Below are 21256 nucleotides of genomic sequence, written 5' to 3' on the forward strand. Positions count from 1 at the left end.
CCAGCTACCACCATCACTACCAGCCCAGGTACGTAACCTCTACCACAGTATTACCCCAGCTACCACCATCACTACCAGCCCAGGTACGTAGCCTCTACCACAGTATTACCCCAGCTACCACCATCACTACCAGCCCAGGTACGTAGCCTCTACCACAGTATTACCCCAGCTACCACCATCACTACCAGCCCAGGTACGTAACCTCTACCACAGTATTACCCCAGCTACCACCATCACTACCAGCCCAGGTACGTAGCCTCTACCACAGTATTACCCCAGCTACCACCATCACTACCAGCCCAGGTACGTAGCCTCTACCACAGTATTACCCCAGCTACCACCATCACTACCAGCCCAGGTACGTAGCCTCTACCACAGTATTACCCCAGCTACCACCATCACTACCAGCCCAGGTACGTAGCCTCTACCACAGTATTACCCCAGCTACCACCATCACTACCAGCCCAGGTACGTAGCCTCTACCACAGTATTACCCCAGCTACCACCATCACTACCAGCCCAGGTACGTAACCTCTACCACAGTATTACCCCAGCTACCACCATCACTACCAGCCCAGGTACGTAGCCTCTACCACAGTATTACCCCAGCTACCACCATCACTACCAGCCCAGGTACGTAGCCTCTACCACAGTATTACCCCAGCTACCACCATCACTACCAGCCCAGGTACGTAACCTCTACCACAGTATTACCCCAGCTACCACCATCACTACCAGCCCAGGTACGTAGCCTCTACCACAGTATTACCCCAGCTACCACCATCACTACCAGCCCAGGTACGTAGCCTCTACCACAGTATTACCCCAGCTACCACCATCACTACCAGCCCAGGTACGTAACCTCTACCACAGTATTACCCCAGCTACCACCATCACTACCAGCCCAGGTACGTAGCCTCTACCACAGTATTACCCCAGCTACCACCATCACTACCAGCCCAGGTACGTAACCTCTACCACAGTATTACCCCAGCTACCACCATCACTACCAGCCCAGGTACGTAGCCTCTACCACAGTATTACCCCAGCTACCACCATCACTACCAGCCCAGGTACGTAGCCTCTACCACAGTATTACCCCAGCTACCACCATCACTACCAGCCCAGGTACGTAGCCTCTACCACAGTATTACCCCAGCTACCACCATCACTACCAGCCCAGGTACGTAGCCTCTACCACAGTATTACCCCAGCTACCACCATCACTACCAGCCCAGGTACGTAGCCTCTACCACAGTATTACCCCAGCTACCACCATCACTACCAGCCCAGGTACGTAGCCTCTACCACAGTATTACCCCAGCTACCACCATCACTACCAGCCCAGGTACGTAGCCTCTACCACAGTATTACCCCAGCTACCACCATCACTACCAGCCCAGGTACGTAGCCTCTACCACAGTATTACCCCAGCTACCACCATCACTACCAGCCCAGGTACGTAGCCTCTACCACAGTATTACCCCAGCTACCACCATCACTACCAGCCCAGGTACGTAGCCTCTACCACAGTATTACCCCAGCTACCACCATCACTACCAGCCCAGGTACGTAGCCTCTACCACAGTATTACCCCAGCTACCACCATCACTACCAGCCCAGGTACGTAGCCTCTACCACAGTATTACCCCAGCTACCACCATCACTACCAGCCCAGGTACGTAGCCTCTACCACAGTATTACCCCAGCTACCACCATCACTACCAGCCCAGGTACGTAGCCTCTACCACAGTATTACCCCAGCTACCACCATCACTACCAGCCCAGGTACGTAGCCTCTACCACAGTATTACCCCAGCTACCACCATCACTACCAGCCCAGGTACGTAGCCTCTACCACAGTATTACCCCAGCTACCACCATCACTACCAGCCCAGGTACGTAGCCTCTACCACAGTATTACCCCAGCTACCACCATCACTACCAGCCCAGGTACGTAGCCTCTACCACAGTATTACCCCAGCTACCACCATCACTACCAGCCCAGGTACGTAGCCTCTACCACAGTATTACCCCAGCTACCGCCATCACTACCAGCCCAGGTACGTAGCCTCTACCACAGTATTACCCCAGCTACCACCATCACTACCAGCCCAGGTACGTAGCCTCTACCACAGTATTACCCCAGCTACCACCATCACTACCAGCCCAGGTACGTAGCCTCTACCACAGTATTACCTCAGCCACCACCATCACTACCAGCCCAGGTACGTAGCCTCTACCACAGTATTACCCCAGCTACCACCATCACTACCAGCCCAGGTACGTAGCCTCTACCACAGTATTACCCCAGCTACCACCATCACTACCAGCCCAGGTACGTAGCCTCTACCACAGTATTACCCCAGCTACCACCATCACTACCAGCCCAGGTACGTAGCCTCTACCACAGTATTACCCCAGCTACCACCATCACTACCACTGTTGATCAAAACTCACGAAATCCTAAGACGACGACTTCATATAGATCACGACCTGTGAGTTTTAAGACTCACTAGCCATGAGTTTAAACCTCAACCCGTTTCCTGATTTACTGCCGATCAAAGCTCCATTTACAGTCCTGCCGCCACAGACTGCACCTACTAACCAAACCATTAGGAAGCACATATAGTATCAAATATAACCACATGTATCACTACTCTTGCTTTGTATTAATATCTTTATTTCTACAAGTACATATACAAGGTATACAGGTCTAGCTGACATCAATAACGTACTACTATATAGAAATCTCCTTGTTATGCAGAGCATTTCCCGCAAATTAGGTCAATGTCTCAGGATGCAACCCACACCAGTCCACTAACACGCAGGTGCCTATTTTATTGATGGGTAACACTGGACAGCAGGTGTCTTAAGGAAAAGCATCCTAATATCTCCATCATCCACCAACAACCTCAACTAACAGCACTACCAGCTTGGCAACCATATATCATAAACATCAACCATACTCTCCATATGTGACACCAATTGATCCTCTAAACTACCACTGGTGTGTTTATATATTACCACTGCAAACTACAACTAGTAAATGTATTGTAACCATTGTCATCACGGTCCTAAACACCTGCCACCAGTATTACCACAATCCTAACACCTGCCATCAGTACTACCACAGTTTTAACACCTGCCACCAGCGTTGCGAAACCTGTCATTGTGCTCATATATATATTAAATAAAATTAATATGCTTTACCATCTTAGAAATTTACATACCCGATTAGTGACCCTGTAAATGTCATAAGCCAAAGTATTTACACTTACATTTACACACGAGTAGCTTTTAACACCACTATTCCACGTATGTCGCCTAAACCACACAGTTACCACAACTGTCACAACTGCTATTACACCTGCTTCACTCACGTCCCTCGACCCATTATGTACCTCTGTGATCCTTTGACTACCGCCTACAGGACAGGTATGGGGTGCATATATCTGCTGCTACCACCACCATCCCTAGCAAATATATCTACGACCACTGGTAACCATTGTAACCACAACTACAGCTGCTACCAGTGGTATCACAGTCATCCAGAATATATATATACGTATGTCGTGCCGAACAAGCCAAACCGGCGAGTTAGGCCTAAAACGCAAGAGTTATTCATGACGAATATGACAAACTTTTATGCAATAAATCTGCAAAAATCAATCTAAACATAACGGCAAAATATCTCATTGATTTTTAAGAAATATTAAATAAATTTAAACTGTTCTATGATATGCTGTAGAATTTGGCTAAAAGAAACTTAAGTTAGGTAAGGTTTCTAAATTAGGTTAAGTTAGGTGAGGTTTCTAAATTAGGTTAAGTTAGGTGAGGTTTCTAAATTACGTTAAGTTAGGTGAGGTTTCTAAATTACGTTAAGTTAGGTGAGGTTTCTAAATTAGGCTAAGTTAGGTGAGGTTTCTAAATTACGTTAAGTTAGGTGAGGTTTCTAAATTAGGTTAAGTTAGGTGAGGTTTCTAAATTAGGTTAAGTTAGGTGAGGTTTCTAAATTAGGTTAAGTTAGGTAAGGTTTCTAAATTAGGTTAAGTTAGGTAAGGTTTCTAAATTAGGTTAAGTTAGGTGAGGTTTCTAAATTAGGTTAAGTTAGGTAAGGTTTCTAAATTAGGTTAAGTTAGGTAAGGTTTCTAAATTAGGTTAAGTTAGGTGAGGTTTCTAAATTAGGTTAAGTTAGGTAAGGTTTCTAAATTAGGTTAAGTTAGGTGAGGTTTCTAAATTACGTTAAGTTAGGTGAGGTTTCTAAATTAGGTTAAGTTAGGTGAGGTTTCTAAATTACGTTAAGTTAGGTGAGGTTTCTAAATTAGGTTAAGTTAGGTGAGGTTTCTAAATTAGGTTAAGTTAGGTGAGGTTTCTAAATTAGGTTAAGTTAGGTAAGGTTTCTAAATTAGGTTAAGTTAGGTAAGGTTTCTAAATTAGGTTAAGTTAGGTGAGGTTTCTAAATTAGGTTAAGTTAGGTGAGGTTTCTAAAAGGTTTCTAAATTAGGTTCAGTTAGGTGAGGTTTCTAAATTACGTTAAGTTAGGTGAGGTTTCTAAATTAGGTTAAGTTAGGTGAGGTTTCTAAATTAGGTTAAGTTAGGTGAGGTTTCTAAATTAGGTTAAGTTAGGTAAGGTTTCTAAATTAGGTTGAGTTAGGTAAGGTTTCTAAATTAGGTTAAGTTAGGTGAGGTTTCTAAATTAGGTTTAAGTTAGGTGAGGTTTCTAAATTAGGTTTAAGTTAGGTGAGGTTTCTAAATTAGGTTAAGTTAGGTGAGGTTTCTAAATTAGGTTAAGTTAGGTGAGGTTTCTAAATTAGGTTAAGTTAGGTGAGGTTTCTAAATTAGGTTAAGTTAGGTAAGGTTTCTAAATTAGGTTAAGTTAGGTGAGGTTTCTAAATTAGGTTAAGTTAGGTGAGGTTTCTAAATTAGGTTGAGTTAGGTGAGGTTTCTAAATTAGGTTAAGTTAGGTGAGGTTTCTAAATTAGGTTAAGTTAGGTAAGGTTTCTAAATTAGGTTAAGTTAGGTGAGGTTTCTAAATTAGGTTAAGTTAGGTGAGGTTTCTAAATTAGGTTGTTAGGTGAGGTTTCTAAATTAGGTTAAGTTAGGTGAGGTTTCTAAATTAGGTTAAGTTAGGTAAGGTTTCTAAATTAGGTTAAGTTAGGTAAGGTTTCTAAATTAGGTTAAGTTAGGTGAGGTTTCTAAATTAGGTTAAGTTAGGTGAGGTTTCTAAATTAGGTTAAGTTAGGTGAGGTTTCTAAATTAGGTTAAGTTAGGTGAGGTTTCTAAATTAGGTTAAGTTAGGTGAGGTTTCTAAATTAGGTTAAGTTAGGTGAGGTTTCTAAATTAGGTTGAGTTAGGTGAGGTTTCTAAATTAGGTTAAGTTAGGTAAGGTTTTTAAGTTAGGCGGAAACAGTTTTTTTTTACAACACTGCCGATAAAAAAAAATGTCCATCAATTTGCATTTTTTGTAAGGAAGCGTTAATTTTTTAAGTGTGTTCGGCCTATTCGGCAAGTTCGGCTCATTAGGCACGATATACATACACACGTATAAGAGCGTCGTGAATTTTGACTTGCTTCCCACGAGACGGGCTAAAACAAGAGGGGTTTGATCCCCGGCTAGCTGCAGTGTGCTCCTACTCTACACCTGAATTAATATGCATTAATAATCGCTCGTAATTAAACCTTATTCATTAAACCTCAATAACTATATCTACTTAAGTCGTAGTAACTAAACTTTTAGAAATAAACCTTATTCATTAAACCTCAATAACTATATCTACTTAAGTCGTAGTAACTAAACTTTTAGAAATAAACCTTATTCATTAAACATTAGTAAATAACCAATAGCAGTTAAACCTCGGTAACCAAGCCTAATATAACCTCACTTAACAAATCTTAGCAATTAAACCTTTGCAAATAAACTTCAATAATTAGAAATTAAGATATGATGCTTAGACGTATTTGAAGTCACTGTCAAGTGATATTCACTATGATTTACATTTACTCCATTTACACAGGTGCAGCTGGAAACACCACTAACGCCACTAGTCCAGGTACGTCTTTACACCTATATTATCTTCACAACTACAACTATTATTTATTAAACCTTAGTAGTTAAAATTTATTAATTGGGCCTTAGTAATTTAACCTCAGTAATTAAACTTTAGAAATCAAAACTCAGTAATAAAACCATAATAAGTGAATCTCAAAAACTAAACTCCAGTTATTAATTTTTTGGTAAATAAACGTTCATAATTAAACCTCAGTAATTAATCCTTAGTAACTGGTAATGATATACGAGGATTCGACTGACGTGTCTGACGACACTGTAAACAAAAGATAATCATTTACATTTACACAGGTGCAGCTGGAAACACCACTAATACCACTAGCCCAGGTATGTAGCTTCTACCACAGTTACCACAACTACTACACCCACTACTGCTACTCTTGGGACTGCTTTACTTAAAACTAACACCACTACTACTAGCCATCAAATACCCTACTAAAAGTACCAACCATAACTACTACCACCATCATTGCTAACTCTAATACTGGTAGTGTTGTTACTGCTACTACTACCGTTGACAACTAGAACTACCACCTCATCGCCGGTACTCTAAATCTTAACTACAAACACCTCTAACATGACCACCGTTAATTCCATTACTCCACAATACATATATAATTTTCCCTCTAATTCAACTGCATAAATATAATTTAATCATCACTTATAATTATACCTTAGTAGTTACATTTAATAAGTGAATACTAAGAAATAAGCCGTAATAAATGAACTTTTGTGATTAAATCTTACTAACTCAGCTTTAATACGTAAAAATGTAATGAAGCTTCAAGAATTGAACCTTAATAATTAAATATTATTCATTATATCTTAGTAATTAAACCTCAACAATTAGAATATTAATAAAAACTTAGCAATTAAACCTGAGAATTTAAATCTTAGTAATTAAACCAAAATTAGTAATTAAACCTTATTTTAAGCTCACTAATTAAACCTTAGAAATTAAATATCAATAATAAACCTTAATAGTTACATTCTAATAATTAAACCTAATTAAACCTTAGTAATTAAATCTCGATTTAGTTTCATAAATTATACCTCTGTAATTAGGAATATATAAAGCACTCTAAACAATAATTACTTACATTTACACAGGTGCAGCTGGAAACACCACTAATGCCACTAGTCCAGGTATGTAGATTTTGCCACACTATACACATTACAACTGCTACCACCACCATTACAACAACTATAACAGCTGTTTTAGTCATAGCTACTACCATTACTACCAGCAATCTAATACGTACCTTTCTACCAGCGCTAACCTTAACTACTACCACCATCAGTGACAATATTTCTCTACTGGTAGAGTTGTTACTACTGCCACTGACAACTACAATTACCATGTCAATGTTGGTACTCTGTCTTAACTACCAAAACTTCTACTACCTGCACTGACATCAATTTTATTTGCCCACAAAGTACCAATACCAGAAATAAGCGTAAAAATGACCACCTCCACCACAAGTGATAACCACAATTACTGCCACTACCACCAATTTCTAACCACAACTACTTCCACCACCATTTTCTAGCCACAACTATTTCCACTAATGCATGCATACACAAACCGAACCTTAACCAGGTTATCACTACAGTTAAAAATACTAGTATCTCCACTATTCGCTATTAAAACGAACTAGAATCACTACTCTAACTGAAATCTACAACTTCAACCAAAGATGGAAACTAAATTTACTACCACTATCTCCAGCAATTAATGTTTTCCTTCTCAACCACACTGCTACATCTGCCAATCATATCTGCCACCATTACTCGTACAGGCAATCATTTACGTTCTAATTACCATTACCACAACCAAAGTTACCATTAGAGGTACCACATCCCGGGTTACTAAAAGTATTATCCAGTGGGCTGAGGAGGGGTTGTTGAGGTGGTTCACACATTTAAAATGGGTCGAGAAAAATAGTATGATTAGGAGGGAGTACAAATCTGAAGTGGAGAGAAGGCGAGATAGGGGTCGTCCTAGGTAAGGCTGGAAGGATGGGGTAAAAATTCTGTATACAAGAGCCTTGGACATCCAACAGGCGTGAGTGAGTGTGTTACATAGGAATGGAGGCAAGTGGTTTTTATGGTTTATCGTGCTGTTGGAGTGTGAGCAAGGCAGCTTTATGAAGGGATTCATCGTTCTCACAACAGTTGCTTATATCTTGCCCTGCCCTGACTACCTCCTTCACACTCGCTTCTCTCTTAGTCAGTGATGGCAGTCTCCTTGTACAGTATCAACCTCTCAGTCTCACTGTAGCTACAACTAAATAATGCTATGATATATTTGTTGCTGTCTAAAACATGTACATCCAGAAGTCTATCCCCTCAAACTTTTATCTACCAATACACAGTCCAACACCTATTGTCATTATCTCGAGTGCTTATCACCTTTTTCTTAAAATATACGTTACCTATTACCTAACATTTTTCTATACAAATTCCAACTAAAGGCTCTCAATTATCATTTACCTCCGGGAACCCAAACTTCCCTACCATGCTCCCCTTTACAATTACTCACACTTTAGCATTTACGTCCCTTACCACAATTATTCTCTCACTTGGTTCAAAATTTCCTAAATATTCTCTTTCCTGTCTTTTCCAGGTGCACAAACACTTAGTATAACCCACTTTTAGCATCTCTTATTTTAATCCACATAATCCTTAAATATATATATACATTTATATTCCCTCTTTCCCTGCCATAACTGATCCTTCAACATTACCGCTACTCTTTCCTTAGCTCTCTGATGCTTTTGACCTAATCCTATTTATTTCTCCCAACTAAAACTCTCCTTACCCCTTTCAGATTTGTTTCCCTTAGAGCCAGGACATCCAACTTCTTTTCATATTCACAATCATTTCTATCGTCTCTAATATATTCACGTACATTCAGACCACTCAACTTTCAAATGCTCTTTTTTCACTTTAGTAATTTACACGGAAGGCATTACAAGGCCTTTACTCCCGGCATTTTAGCCATAAATAAATTCACCCTCTACTTCAACTGCATTAACATTAATAGTCTGTAAATAAACCACAGCAATTAAAACAGTAACTAAGCCTTGCTAATATTTAATAAATATATCTTAATAAATAATTTTTAAATGATATATGAACCTTTGTAAATAAATCTTTTCCATTAAACCTTAGTAATTAAGCAATGTAATTTAACCTCATTAATTAAACCTCAGTAATTAAATCCATATTAAACCTTAGTAATTAAACTTCAGCAATTAACTCTTAGTAATTAAACATTAACTGCATGTTATTAAATAAACGTAATTAAAACAATTAAAATTTAGCAATTAAAATTATTAAATAAAACTTATTGATTAAACCTCGGTAATTAAATCTTGTAAATTAAACTTAAGTAATTAAACCTTGGTAATTAAACATTAGTAATTAAACCTCGGCAACTTAATTTTAGTTAAAACTCAGTAATTAAACCAAAGAAATTTAAACCCGGTAATTAAACCTGAGTCATCAGGAATGACACCCGAGTCTTCGACTGACGTGTTTGAAGGCAATGTAAACAGGTGATAATCATTTACAATTACGCAGGTTCAACTGGAAACACCACTAAACCAGGTACGTCGCCTCTACCACACTGTTCCCATAACTACCGCCACTATTACCACTATTGTAGCTTGCTTTAGTCGCAGCTACCACTAGCTAACACCTTACTACCAACACCAACCATAACTACTACCACCATCAGTGCTAACTCTAATACTTCTCTACTGGTAGTGTCGTTACTGCTAGTACTACCACTGACAACTATAACTACCACCTCACTTTTGGTACCACCACCTCTGCTACCTGCATCACCACCATCAATTATACTGATAGAATTTATGCTTCAATTATTAAACATTAGTGATTAAATTCTATTTGTTCAGCTTTAGTAATTAAAGATCAACACTAACCTCAGTAATTAAACGTCTAATTTAACCTCAGTAATTGAGCATTTAACCTCAGTTAAACATTTAACCTCAGTAAACACTTAATTTAACCTCAATAATTAAATATCTAACTTAACCTCAGCAATTAAATATCTAACTTAACCTCAGTAATTAAACGTCTAAATCAACTCCAGTAATTAAACATTAATTTAATCTCTGTACTTAATCATCTAATTTTTACCTCGGTAATTAACCACTTAACCCCGGTAATTAAACATTAACTTAACCTCAGTAATTAGGAACGTCATATGAGGCTTCGACTGACGTGTTTGAAGGCAGAGTAAACAATAATAATTACTTACATTTACACAGGTGCAGCTGGAAACACCACTAATGTCACTAGTCCAGGTATGTAGCTTCTCCCACACTTCCCAACCACACTGTTGCAACTAATTCCACCGCCAGCAATTGCTAACCACAACTACTGTCACCACTACATCCATATCCACAACCACCCGTAAACATGTTACCAGCACAGCCAAAAACTCCTACTACCACCACTATACACTGTTAAAACATTAACCACCATTACTACTCTAACAACTCTACCATCTCAGTCAACGATGGCAACTAAATCTACTACCACCATCTCCAGCAATCAGTATTTTCCTTGTCAACAAGCAATACTACAGCTCTTAAATGTATCTACCATTACTCCTACAGGCAATCATTCATGTGTTTATTACCATTACCATAACTAATGGTGCCACAGCGGTACCACACACTCACCAAACACTATATATAATAGTAATGAAACCACGAAACAAGTAGTACTGAATCATTTATCAAACTGCGGCCAGCCGGGATTAGATCCTGCGACTCTTAATCCCGGCTGGCCGCAGTTTGGTAAATTAATGATATAATAATAATAATAATAACAATAATAATTATATATATATATATATATATATATATATATATATATATATATATATATATATATATATATATATATATTTACCCTCCACTTCAATCGTATTAATAATTAATAATCACTTGTAAATAAATCTCAGCAACTGAGCCTAAGTAATCAAAAAAAATTTTCATTATTTAATAAATACATCCTTTTAAATAAGCAATAGTAAATGAACATTTGTAAATAAAGCTTATCCATTAAACTTTAGTAATAAAACTGTAATGAAACGTCAGTAATTAAACCTTAACAATTCAACTATATTGAAAGTCAGTAATTAAACCTTAGTAATTTAACTCTGTAATGAAACCCAAGTATTTTTTTTTATATTTTATTAAAGACAATACAATACATTAAAAAAGAAACACAGTATCGAATCTTCCACAGAAATTATAAATTTTCATTGTGGAAAAACACAGTGAACGTTTAACTTTGTGCTGACACAAACAGCCCCTCATCCCCTGTGCATTTTATCCCTTTACACCTATGTTAAATACAAGATTACACAAAATTATACATTACATAAACCAAAAATATATTACAAGTGCATTGTTATTATTATAAATAAAAGGAAGCACTTACCTTAGTAATTAAAACTCACTAGCAACTAACTTTTAAAGTTAAAATTTATTAATCATACCTCAGTAATTGAATCTTAGTAATTAAACCACAGTAATTAGGAACGATGTATGAGGCTTCAACTGACGTGACTGAAGGACTGTAAACAACTATTTACATTTACACAGGTGCCGCTGGAAACACCACTAACGCCACTAGCCCAGGTACGTAACCTCTACCACACCCTTCAACCACACTGTTACTATTACTACCACTACTACCATTGTAGCTGTTTAACCACAGCTACCACTACTACTACAAACCATCTAATACCATTCAACCAGCACCAACCACAATTACTACCACCATCAGTGCTAACTCTAATACTTCTCTACTGGTAGTGTCGTTACTGCTAGTACTACCACTGACAACAACTACCACTTCACTGTACCACCACCTCTACTACTTTCACCACCACCATCAATTCTGTCACTTAGAAATTATGCTTCAGTTACTGAACCTTAGTAATTAAATTTTATTTGTTCAACTTTAGTAACTAAAGATCACTTAACCTCAGTAATTAAACATTTAACCTCAGTAATTAAACATCTAATTTAACGCCATTAAACATCTAATTTTACCCCATTAAACATCCAATTTAACTACATTAATAATCTAATTTAACCCCACTAATTAATCTAACATTAATTAAACATCTAATTTAACCCCATTAATTAATCTAATTTAACCCCATTAATTAATCATCTAATTTAACATCAGTAATTAAACATCTAACCTCGGTAATTAAACATTTAATTTAACCTCAGTAATTAAACATCTAGTTTAACCTCAGTAATTAGGAATGATGCTTCGACTGACGTATTTGAAGGCGCAATAAACAATATTAATTACTTACATTTACACAGGTGCAGCTGGAAACGCCACTAATACCACTAGCCCAGGTATGTAGCTTCTTCCACACTATACACATTACAACTGCTACCACCATTACTACGACAACCATAGCAGCTGTTCTAGGCATAACTACTACCACTACTACTAGCAATCTAATACCTTACAACCAGCACGAACCATAACTACTACCACCATCAGTGCTAATTTTTCTATACTGGTAGTGTTACTAATACTACTGCCACTGACAACTACAACTACCACCTCACTACTCTCAATTTTAACTACCACTATCTCTACTACCTTCATCATCTCCATCAATTCTATTACCCCACAAAAGTACCAATACCACAATAAATGTATAAAAATTACCTCCTCCACCACAAATGCTAACTACAATTGTTGCCACAACCACCACCAATTATTAATCGCAATTACTGCCACTATCAGTTGCTATAAACTACTACCACCACCAACTACTACTACTACTAGCAAATGCTAACCACAACCACTTCCAAGACCAGTTGCTAACCACAATTACTACCACTACCGACTGCTAACCACGACTACTGCCATCTATACATGCATATCCACAACTACTCTCAACGAAGTTACCACCACATAAAAATACCTAATACCACCACTACTAGTCACTGTTAAAACAACCATCATTACTACTCTATCTCAGATCTGTCACCTCAACCAACGATGGCAACTAACCGAGTACCACTACCCCCAGCAATCAATATTTTCCTTAACAACCACTGCTGCTACTACTACTACAACTGCTATATTCACTCTCAAAATCAACATTATTTGACCTCCTTAATTAAATCATTACTGATCTTTTCATTTTTCCGCTTCGACAGGAGGTGCAGCCAACGCGACCAATGCAACTAGCCCAGGTACGCCGCCTCTCCCACACTTGCACATCCTAGTGATCGCTTCCAGCAGTCGTAACAATTGTTTCACAATGTCGTGCTCAAAATGGGACTTGATTGGAAGTTTGACTCGCGGTAGTGATTTATATTATTTTTTAGAGCGGGGGGGGGGGGCTGTGTTTCGCAATTGGTAGATAGGCTTGCTAGCTCACAGGGTGGCCTAAAAAGAAAAACGAAAGTCGTCTCTTACGACACGCTTGGCTTACGGAGAAAGCATTCTTTTCTTTCATGTGTAGTGTCATCTAAGTGTAAGTAGCAAGATACACCTGTTCCCCTGTTTATGAGACAGAAAATAGACACTAGCAATCTTGCCATCATGTAAAACAATTACAGGCTTCCGTTTCACTCATTTGGCAGGACGGTAGTACCTCCCTGGGTGGTTGCTGTCTACCAACCTACTACCACAGGAGGGTAGTACCTCCCTGGGTGGTTGCTGTCTACCAACCTACTACCACAGGAGGGTAGTACCTCCCTGGGTGGTTGCCTACCAACCTACTACCACAGGAGGGTAGTACCTCCCTGGGTGGTTGCCAACCAACCTTCTACCACAGGAGGGTAGTACCTCCCTGGGTGGTTGCTGTCTACCAACCTACTACCACAGGAGGGTAGTACTTTCCTGGGTGGTTGCTGTCTATCAACCTACTACCACAGGAGGGTAGTACCTCCCTGGGTGGTTGCTGTCTACCAACCTACTACCACAGGAGGGTAGTACCTCCCTGGGTGGTTGCCTACCAACCTACTACCACAGGAGGGTAGTACCTCCCTGGGTGGTTGTCTACCAACCTACTACCACAGGAGGGTAGTACCTCCCTGGGTGGTTGCCTACCAACCTACTACCACAGGAGGGTAGTACCTCCCTGGGTGGTTGCCTACCAACCTACTACCACAGGAGGGCAGTACCTCCCTGGGTGGTTGCCTGCCAACCTACTACCACAGGAGGGTAGTACCTCCCTGGGTGGTTGCCTACCAACCTACTACCACAGGAGGGTAGTACCTCCCTGGGTGGTTGCCTACCAACCTACTACCACAGGAGGGCAGTACCTCCCTGGGTGGTTGCCTGCCAACCTACTACCACAGGAGGGTAGTACCTCCCTGGGTGGTTGCCTACCAACCTACTACCACAGGAGGGTAGTACCTCCCTGGGTGGTTGCCTACCAACCTACTACCACAGGAGGGCAGTACCTCCCTGGGTGGTTGCCTGCCAACCTACTACCACAGGAGGGTAGTACCTCCCTGGGTGGTTTCTGTCTACTAACCTATTACCTAGGATATATATATATATATATATATATATATATATATATATATATATATATATATATATATATATATACATTCTTTCTGTTAGCATTTCAGTAATTTCGATACAAAAACTGTGAGCAAGGAAAAATAGCACCAAGTATGGAATTAGGGAGACACTGACGTAATATTCGCACGCAGGTGAACAGTGTCACTTGTGAGCAAGACTTTGAGTGTCGGTACCACCACAACCCAAAACTGGTAGATATAGAAACAACATAAGTACTATCACAGTCCTCCAAGCTGCCAGTACTGGTCGGTGGATCAAGTCTTCACCACACCCTGTTTAATGATCCACACGGGTTTACCGCTTCATGAAATATAAAGATAAAACAAAAGCGTATAGAGATGTTCAGTCTTATAAACATGTAATAATCGACGCTATTTACATTTACACAGGTGCAGCCAACTCCACCAATGTCACTAATTCCACAGGTACGTCACCTTTACCACTGTTACCAATCATACTGTTATCAAGCACACTTATCAAGCATACTGTTACCAACCAATTATCAAGCACATTGTTATCAACCACCATTATCAACCATACTGTTATCAGCCACGCTTATCAACCACACTGTCTGACTGGGTTATTTTAGCCTAATCCTTCATAATATATCACCACTGTATAAATATAACAGTTATTTAAATAGGTTGAAAGGCTATCTACTACACGATGGTTATGAAGGCTGGCTGCAAGTCATCTGTTCATCACCAGTCAAGAATACTTTAATATCTAAAATTTTGATTAATGTAACCTCTCATTGTATATAAACTGAAATACACACTCTGCTTAGTGTGTATAATATATATAATATATATATATATATATATATATATATATATATATATATATATATATATATATATATATATGTCGTGCCGAATAGGTAAAACTTGAGATTTTGGCTTAAATAGCAACGCTCTTCTTGCTGAATAAGGCAAGTAAAAATTTGATTTTGCAATAATTTCGCAAAAAAAAAAAATTAAAAAATTCTGAACCTAACGAAAAATATATATTTCATTGCGTTTGTTTATTATTAAATTACTGTAAACTTATCTAAAATATATTTTGTTGGATTAGGCTAAATTAAATTGAGCTTGTTAAATAAGGTTAGGCAAGTTTTCTAAGGTTCTTCTGGTACAAAATTATAAATTTTTACAATCACATAAATGAAAAAAATCTTTAAACGAATAAGAGAAAAATTTAAAAAGGACTTAATTTTAAACGAGTTCTTGCAAAGTGATCAATTTTACCTATTCGGCACGACTTATATACATGGGCCCCTGGTACTGTATGCTGCTTCAGCTGCAGGAAGTAAGCATTCATAGCACTTACATGTTTGTCAGCAAACACTTGTCCTCTTTCGTAACAAACCAACCACCACCTACCATCACCACTTCTATCGTCCAGCCTCATCCTCGCCCACTATTCCAGCCACTATCACTATTTGGCATGCCTATTACCATCACTCACCTAGCATGCATATTACCACCTACTGTTTCTACCACCAGCACCGTCTGCTGTTCCTACCACCTCGTACTACCATTCCTATCTCCATCACCGACTACCATTCCTATCTCCATCACCAACTACCATTCCATTACCATCACTATTTGTTCCACCATCATCCCCCAACATTATTCGTACTGCCATCACTACCATTTCTACCACCATTACTGCTTACCTACCATCTCTTTTATCACCATCATCTACCATTCCTACTACCACCACCACGACTTACCATTCCTACCACGATCACCATCAACCATTCTTACCACCAAGAACCACTACCATTTTGTCAGCCAAAACTCGTCTATATTTTCACAACACTAAACTCGAAGGTAAGACCAAATTTACCCACAACTTGCGGAAAAAAATAGTATTAGAAAATAGCCAAATGCAAAAATATAAGTGAAATAATTACCTCAAAGCCTTCCCCATTAAGAGTGACATTCCTATCGCTAGTTATGCTAATTTTGGTCTTATTGTGCCGCCTGCCATCACCCTGCTGTTGCCGCTGCTTTCACCACCCTGCCTGCCACCCGCCTGCCAACTTCCCTTGCCACCTGCAGCACCGCGCATAGACAAGGAGGACATCACACAAGGTAAAGAAAAATAAGACAATACCATAACCGGAACAATACACAACTAACCTTGCTCCTTGCACACGTTCAAAGATTTCTTTCCTTGTTGTACATGTCCATAGCTCGATTATAGTGGCTCACGAAATCGTAATGACACGATTGCAAACAAACCATACCACGGGCGGGATTAAACCCGCGGTCAGAGAGTCATGTTGACGGCATTGAGGGGACTTGAGCTAGAGTTCGTCACGGCCACGCTAGCTGGAGATTCGTCTGTAAAAACTTGCATTTGTGGTCACAGTGGTGCCTATGCTAACCTTCCTATTGTGTAGAAATATATCTAGTTGGATGAATCTTATTGTGGCTAGCTGGTCCAGTGGCTAACGCGACGGTCTGGAGTAAATTGTGAATTCATTACCTCTGTAACTTGCTCAGCTATCAAAACTTTGGAGTCCAGTCCCTGGACCAATTATGTACCTCTGTAATCTTTTGACTACCGCCCACAGGATGGGTATGGGGTGCATAATAAACATATTAAACTAAACTAACTAACTGGAGTTTTGAGACTCTCTGACCGCGGGTTCAATCCCGCCCGTGGTATGGCTCAATTATAGTCTATTCTCTTTCGTTTATCGCAAGCCTATGTACAGTGGCATGTACATTCACTATTTTCTTACCATGCTTCCTCTGTCAAGAAAAGAACATAAGAAAGAAGGAACACTGCAGCAGGCCCACTGGCCCATGCGAGGCAGGTCCAAGTCTCCTACCGCCTTAAGCCAATGCCCCAACCTAGTCAGGTCAGATCACTTTCACTTAAGGCAGGAACACGGCAACTGACCTAGTAGCACAAGCTAATCAGGTCCAACTCACACCCACTCATGTATTTATCCAACCTATTTTTAAAACTACACAACGTTTTAGCTTCAATAACTGCACTAGGGAGTTTGTTCCACTCATCCACAACTCTATTACCAAACCAGTGCTTTCCTATATCCTTCCTGAATCTGAATTTTTCCAACTTAAAACCATTGCTGCGAGTCCTGTCTAGGCTACATATTTTCAGCACATTATTTACATCCCCTTTATTTATTCCTGTCTTCCATTTATACACCTCAATCATATCCCCCCTAATTCTGTGCCTTTCTAGAGAGTGCAGATTCAGGGCCTTTAGTCTATCCTCATAGGGAAGATTTCTGATACTAAGTGTTCTTATTTCTCTCTCTCCCCGTGCCCTCCACATTTGTAACCCTCACTCTTCGCAAATTGTTCTCTCATTTTGGCTACCCTTCTGATTTCAAAAACTCTGCCTTCTCATGTGCTAAACAGACTTTCTTCTCTCCCAAACTCTCTACTGTGAAACCTCATGTTCTCTGCCTTTCCCATATTTCCAGTTTTTCTAAGATACCAGATATACTAAGCAAATTTCCTAAATTTGCTTGTAACAGATAAGTGAACTGTAGATATGCATATATCCATATGTACACCTGTTAAGCCTTCTGGGGCCTAGGTCCTAGGCCTTTTGTGTATCCATATGATCTTGCGCTACCGTCCACAGGATGTATATGGGGTGCACAATAAATTAGCAACTTCGGTGGCAAAATGTAATCTAATCTCAAGAACTCTCTCCGTTCCTTAGACATCAAACTTACTTTTCGCCAGACTAACACCCTTCGCAGTAATCTAGTTGGTACCTCTCCTCCTGCTATTGATACTTCCGGAGTCTACTCTATTTCCTGCTCCTCTTGGTCTATCCAATACTTTGGAAAAACTGGCCGCTTTCTGACAGACTTAAAAAGAACTAAAGAAGTGTTAGACTTAACCACACCAATAATACTTTTTTCTCTCATGTTAGAGATCACAGTCATCCAATTAACTGGTCCTCTGCTAAAACTCTCTACCCTTCTAGCCTTCACAGATGTCTTCTTGAAGTATTCCTCAGATACAGCTTTCCTAATATGAATCTTAGTCCTGGTTTTGTTTCTGTAGTTGCCTTTCTTTCTCATTACATTGTCAAATGCTCCTAACTTCAGAGCAGCGCTGTATGGCCCTTGTGGCTTAGCGCTTCTTTTTGATTATAATAATAATCCTAACTTCAGAACACTCGTGACTTGACCTGATCTTTTCTTCTCTCCTTGCCTCTTCTTTCCTATATTTTGTCCTCTCTTTTTTTCTGCTGCCTAGGTGTGTTCTGTCCTTCTGTTCCCCCCCCATACCCTGTGTTTTTGGTCCTACCCTTGTGGGCTATTAGCTCTGATGCAGTGCTCCTTTTTCTTGTGCTTAGACTTAATCTACTTCGACTATCTACTACTACTACTGCCTCGTTTCCCTCCCCTTTCTGTCTCTTGTGCTACTACCGCTACTCCCCTAATTACTACTGTTATTATTATTACTTCACTACCAGCATTACCTCTACCATTACTTATCCACTTCCTCCTCTCCGTCTCTTCAGTCCCCCTCTCCTATACATACTGGGTCCCTCACCTTCGTGTGTTAGTATGACTAATCAATAGTCCAAGTCGGACGAAACGTCGTCATAGTTTCTTTCTCCTATGTGCGGGTTATTGATGCATCACACAAAAGTAACTTGACTGAAGCACAATGCTTGTGTTTCCCCTTCTCTTGTCCAGCCGTATTCCAGTTTTCTTTCCCAGTCTAACTCTGGATTTCAATATCGCGTTTTCTTTCTACTGCTGCTGCGCCTACTACTACTACTACTACTACTACTACTACTACTACTACTACTACTGCAGCAGCTGCTGCTACTACTCGTACTACTACTGCTGCTGCTCTGCTGCTGCTCTGCTGCTGCTGCTGCTGCTGCTCTGCTGCTGCTCTGCTGCTGCTCTGCTGCTGCAATGCTGCTGCTGCTGCTGCTGCTGCTGCTGCTCTGCTGCTGCAATGCTGCTGCTGCTGCTCTGCTGCTGCTGCTGCTCTGCTGCTGCTGCTCTGCTGCTGCTCTGCTGCTGCTCTGCTGCTGCTGCTCTGCTGCTGCTGCTGCTGCTGCTCTGCTGCTGCTCTGCTGCTGCTGCTGCTCTGCTGCTGCAATGCTGCTGCTGCTGCTGCTGCTCTGCTGCTGCAATGCTGCTGCTGCTGCTGCTGCTGCTGCTCTGCTGCTGCTGCTCTGCTGCTGCTGCTCTGCTGCTGCTCTGCTGCTGCTGCTCTGCTGCTGCTGCTCTGCTGCTGCTCTGCTGCTGCTGCTAGGCTGCTGCTGCTGCTGCTGCTGCTAGGCTGCTGATGCTGCTGCTGCTAGGCTGCTGATGCTGCTGCTGCTAGGCTGCTGATGCTGCTGCTGCTAGGCTGCTGATGCTGCTGCTGCTAGGCTGCTGCTGCTGCTGCTGCTCACAAAATCATAACAGGACTGAAAAAACAGGGTACTGGTGGGGTTAGAACCCATGGCAAGTGTGTGGTAAAACTCCAGGTCAGTGTGTAAGCCACTGGGAAAGCAGGCTACAATAAAAGTCATCCAACTTGGTATATTTATACACCATAGGGAGTTTAGCATGGCCACCACTGTGACCACAAATTCTACTTCTATTACTGCTTCTGCTGTTACCACTTTTACTACAACTACCACTATTACTACTGCTACCACTACAATTATTACTACTGCTAATATTGCTACTACCACTACTGTTAATACCACTAGTATTACCACTATTACTGTTATTATTACTATTAATAATAAGTTATTATACACCTAGAAGTGTGTGTGTATAATATATATATATATATATATATATATATATATATATATATATATATATATATATATATATATATATATATATATATATATATATATTACTAAGAATTTACTTCAGTCCATAATTTACGTATTAAAGTACGTATTCGTGACTGGTCGTGAAAAGGCGACATGCAGCTGTTATGCTGTAGATGGCCTTTAAAACCCATATACCAATAAGTTTTTTCCTTGCTATATAATAATAATAATAATAATAATAATAATAATAATAATAATAATAATAATGTTTGTGGACAGGAAAAGTGCCAAATCTGAACCCAGTCAACGTGATCCCGGTGAAGAGATCTTTCATGAGGCTGATGACGACTGTGACCATCCCCTCCTTTTGCGGTAAGTCTGAGAGATGATTGTGACCCCTTCCCTCCTGTGATAAGTCTAAGAGACAGGGGTGGCGCCTAGTAAGGGGGTCTAGGGAGGGCTGCAGCCCCCAAAATATTCCATTAGCCCCAGGAAACCCTACAAATAATAATAACAATGCTTCAAGGCAAGTCCACTAACCTCTCCTAAATAAAATCTCGGAAACCTCCCATGCTGAGAGTTGAGATTATTATTAAATTTATGACACACAACATGAAATGCTGTTATGCTTAATTTTTAGATGAGTGGAAAGGTCTTAGTTATGTGACCAAAAGCTGCAGTGATAGGACAGTACATGAGTAACACCCGCGTCGGGAGGCCTCTACTCGTTCTCCTGACCATCCATAACTAACCTAACCTCAGTTGAAA

General features: G+C 39.9%; 1 protein-coding gene across 1 annotated transcript in view; it reads left to right on the forward strand.

The window, feature by feature from the left end:
- The window catches only part of LOC128694084 (uncharacterized), a gene marked incomplete at its 3' end in the record, with an annotated part of 24083 nt that extends 3223 nt beyond the window's left edge, over window positions 1-20860 (forward strand). Inside the window, exons 3-11 of the mRNA XM_070081757.1 lie at window positions 6018-6053; window positions 6362-6397; window positions 7181-7216; window positions 11716-11751; window positions 12454-12489; window positions 13309-13344; window positions 15079-15114; window positions 16756-16788; window positions 20768-20860. Coding sequence (XP_069937858.1) covers window positions 6018-6053; window positions 6362-6397; window positions 7181-7216; window positions 11716-11751; window positions 12454-12489; window positions 13309-13344; window positions 15079-15114; window positions 16756-16788; window positions 20768-20860 — 378 coding nt within the window. The remainder of the gene's footprint in view (window positions 1-6017; window positions 6054-6361; window positions 6398-7180; window positions 7217-11715; window positions 11752-12453; window positions 12490-13308; window positions 13345-15078; window positions 15115-16755; window positions 16789-20767) is intronic.
- Window positions 20861-21256: the final 396 nt, after the last annotated feature.

Source organism: Cherax quadricarinatus, unplaced genomic scaffold, assembly GCF_038502225.1.
Source record: "Cherax quadricarinatus isolate ZL_2023a unplaced genomic scaffold, ASM3850222v1 Contig4035, whole genome shotgun sequence".
In the NCBI taxonomy this organism is placed as follows: domain Eukaryota; kingdom Metazoa; phylum Arthropoda; class Malacostraca; order Decapoda; family Parastacidae; genus Cherax; species Cherax quadricarinatus.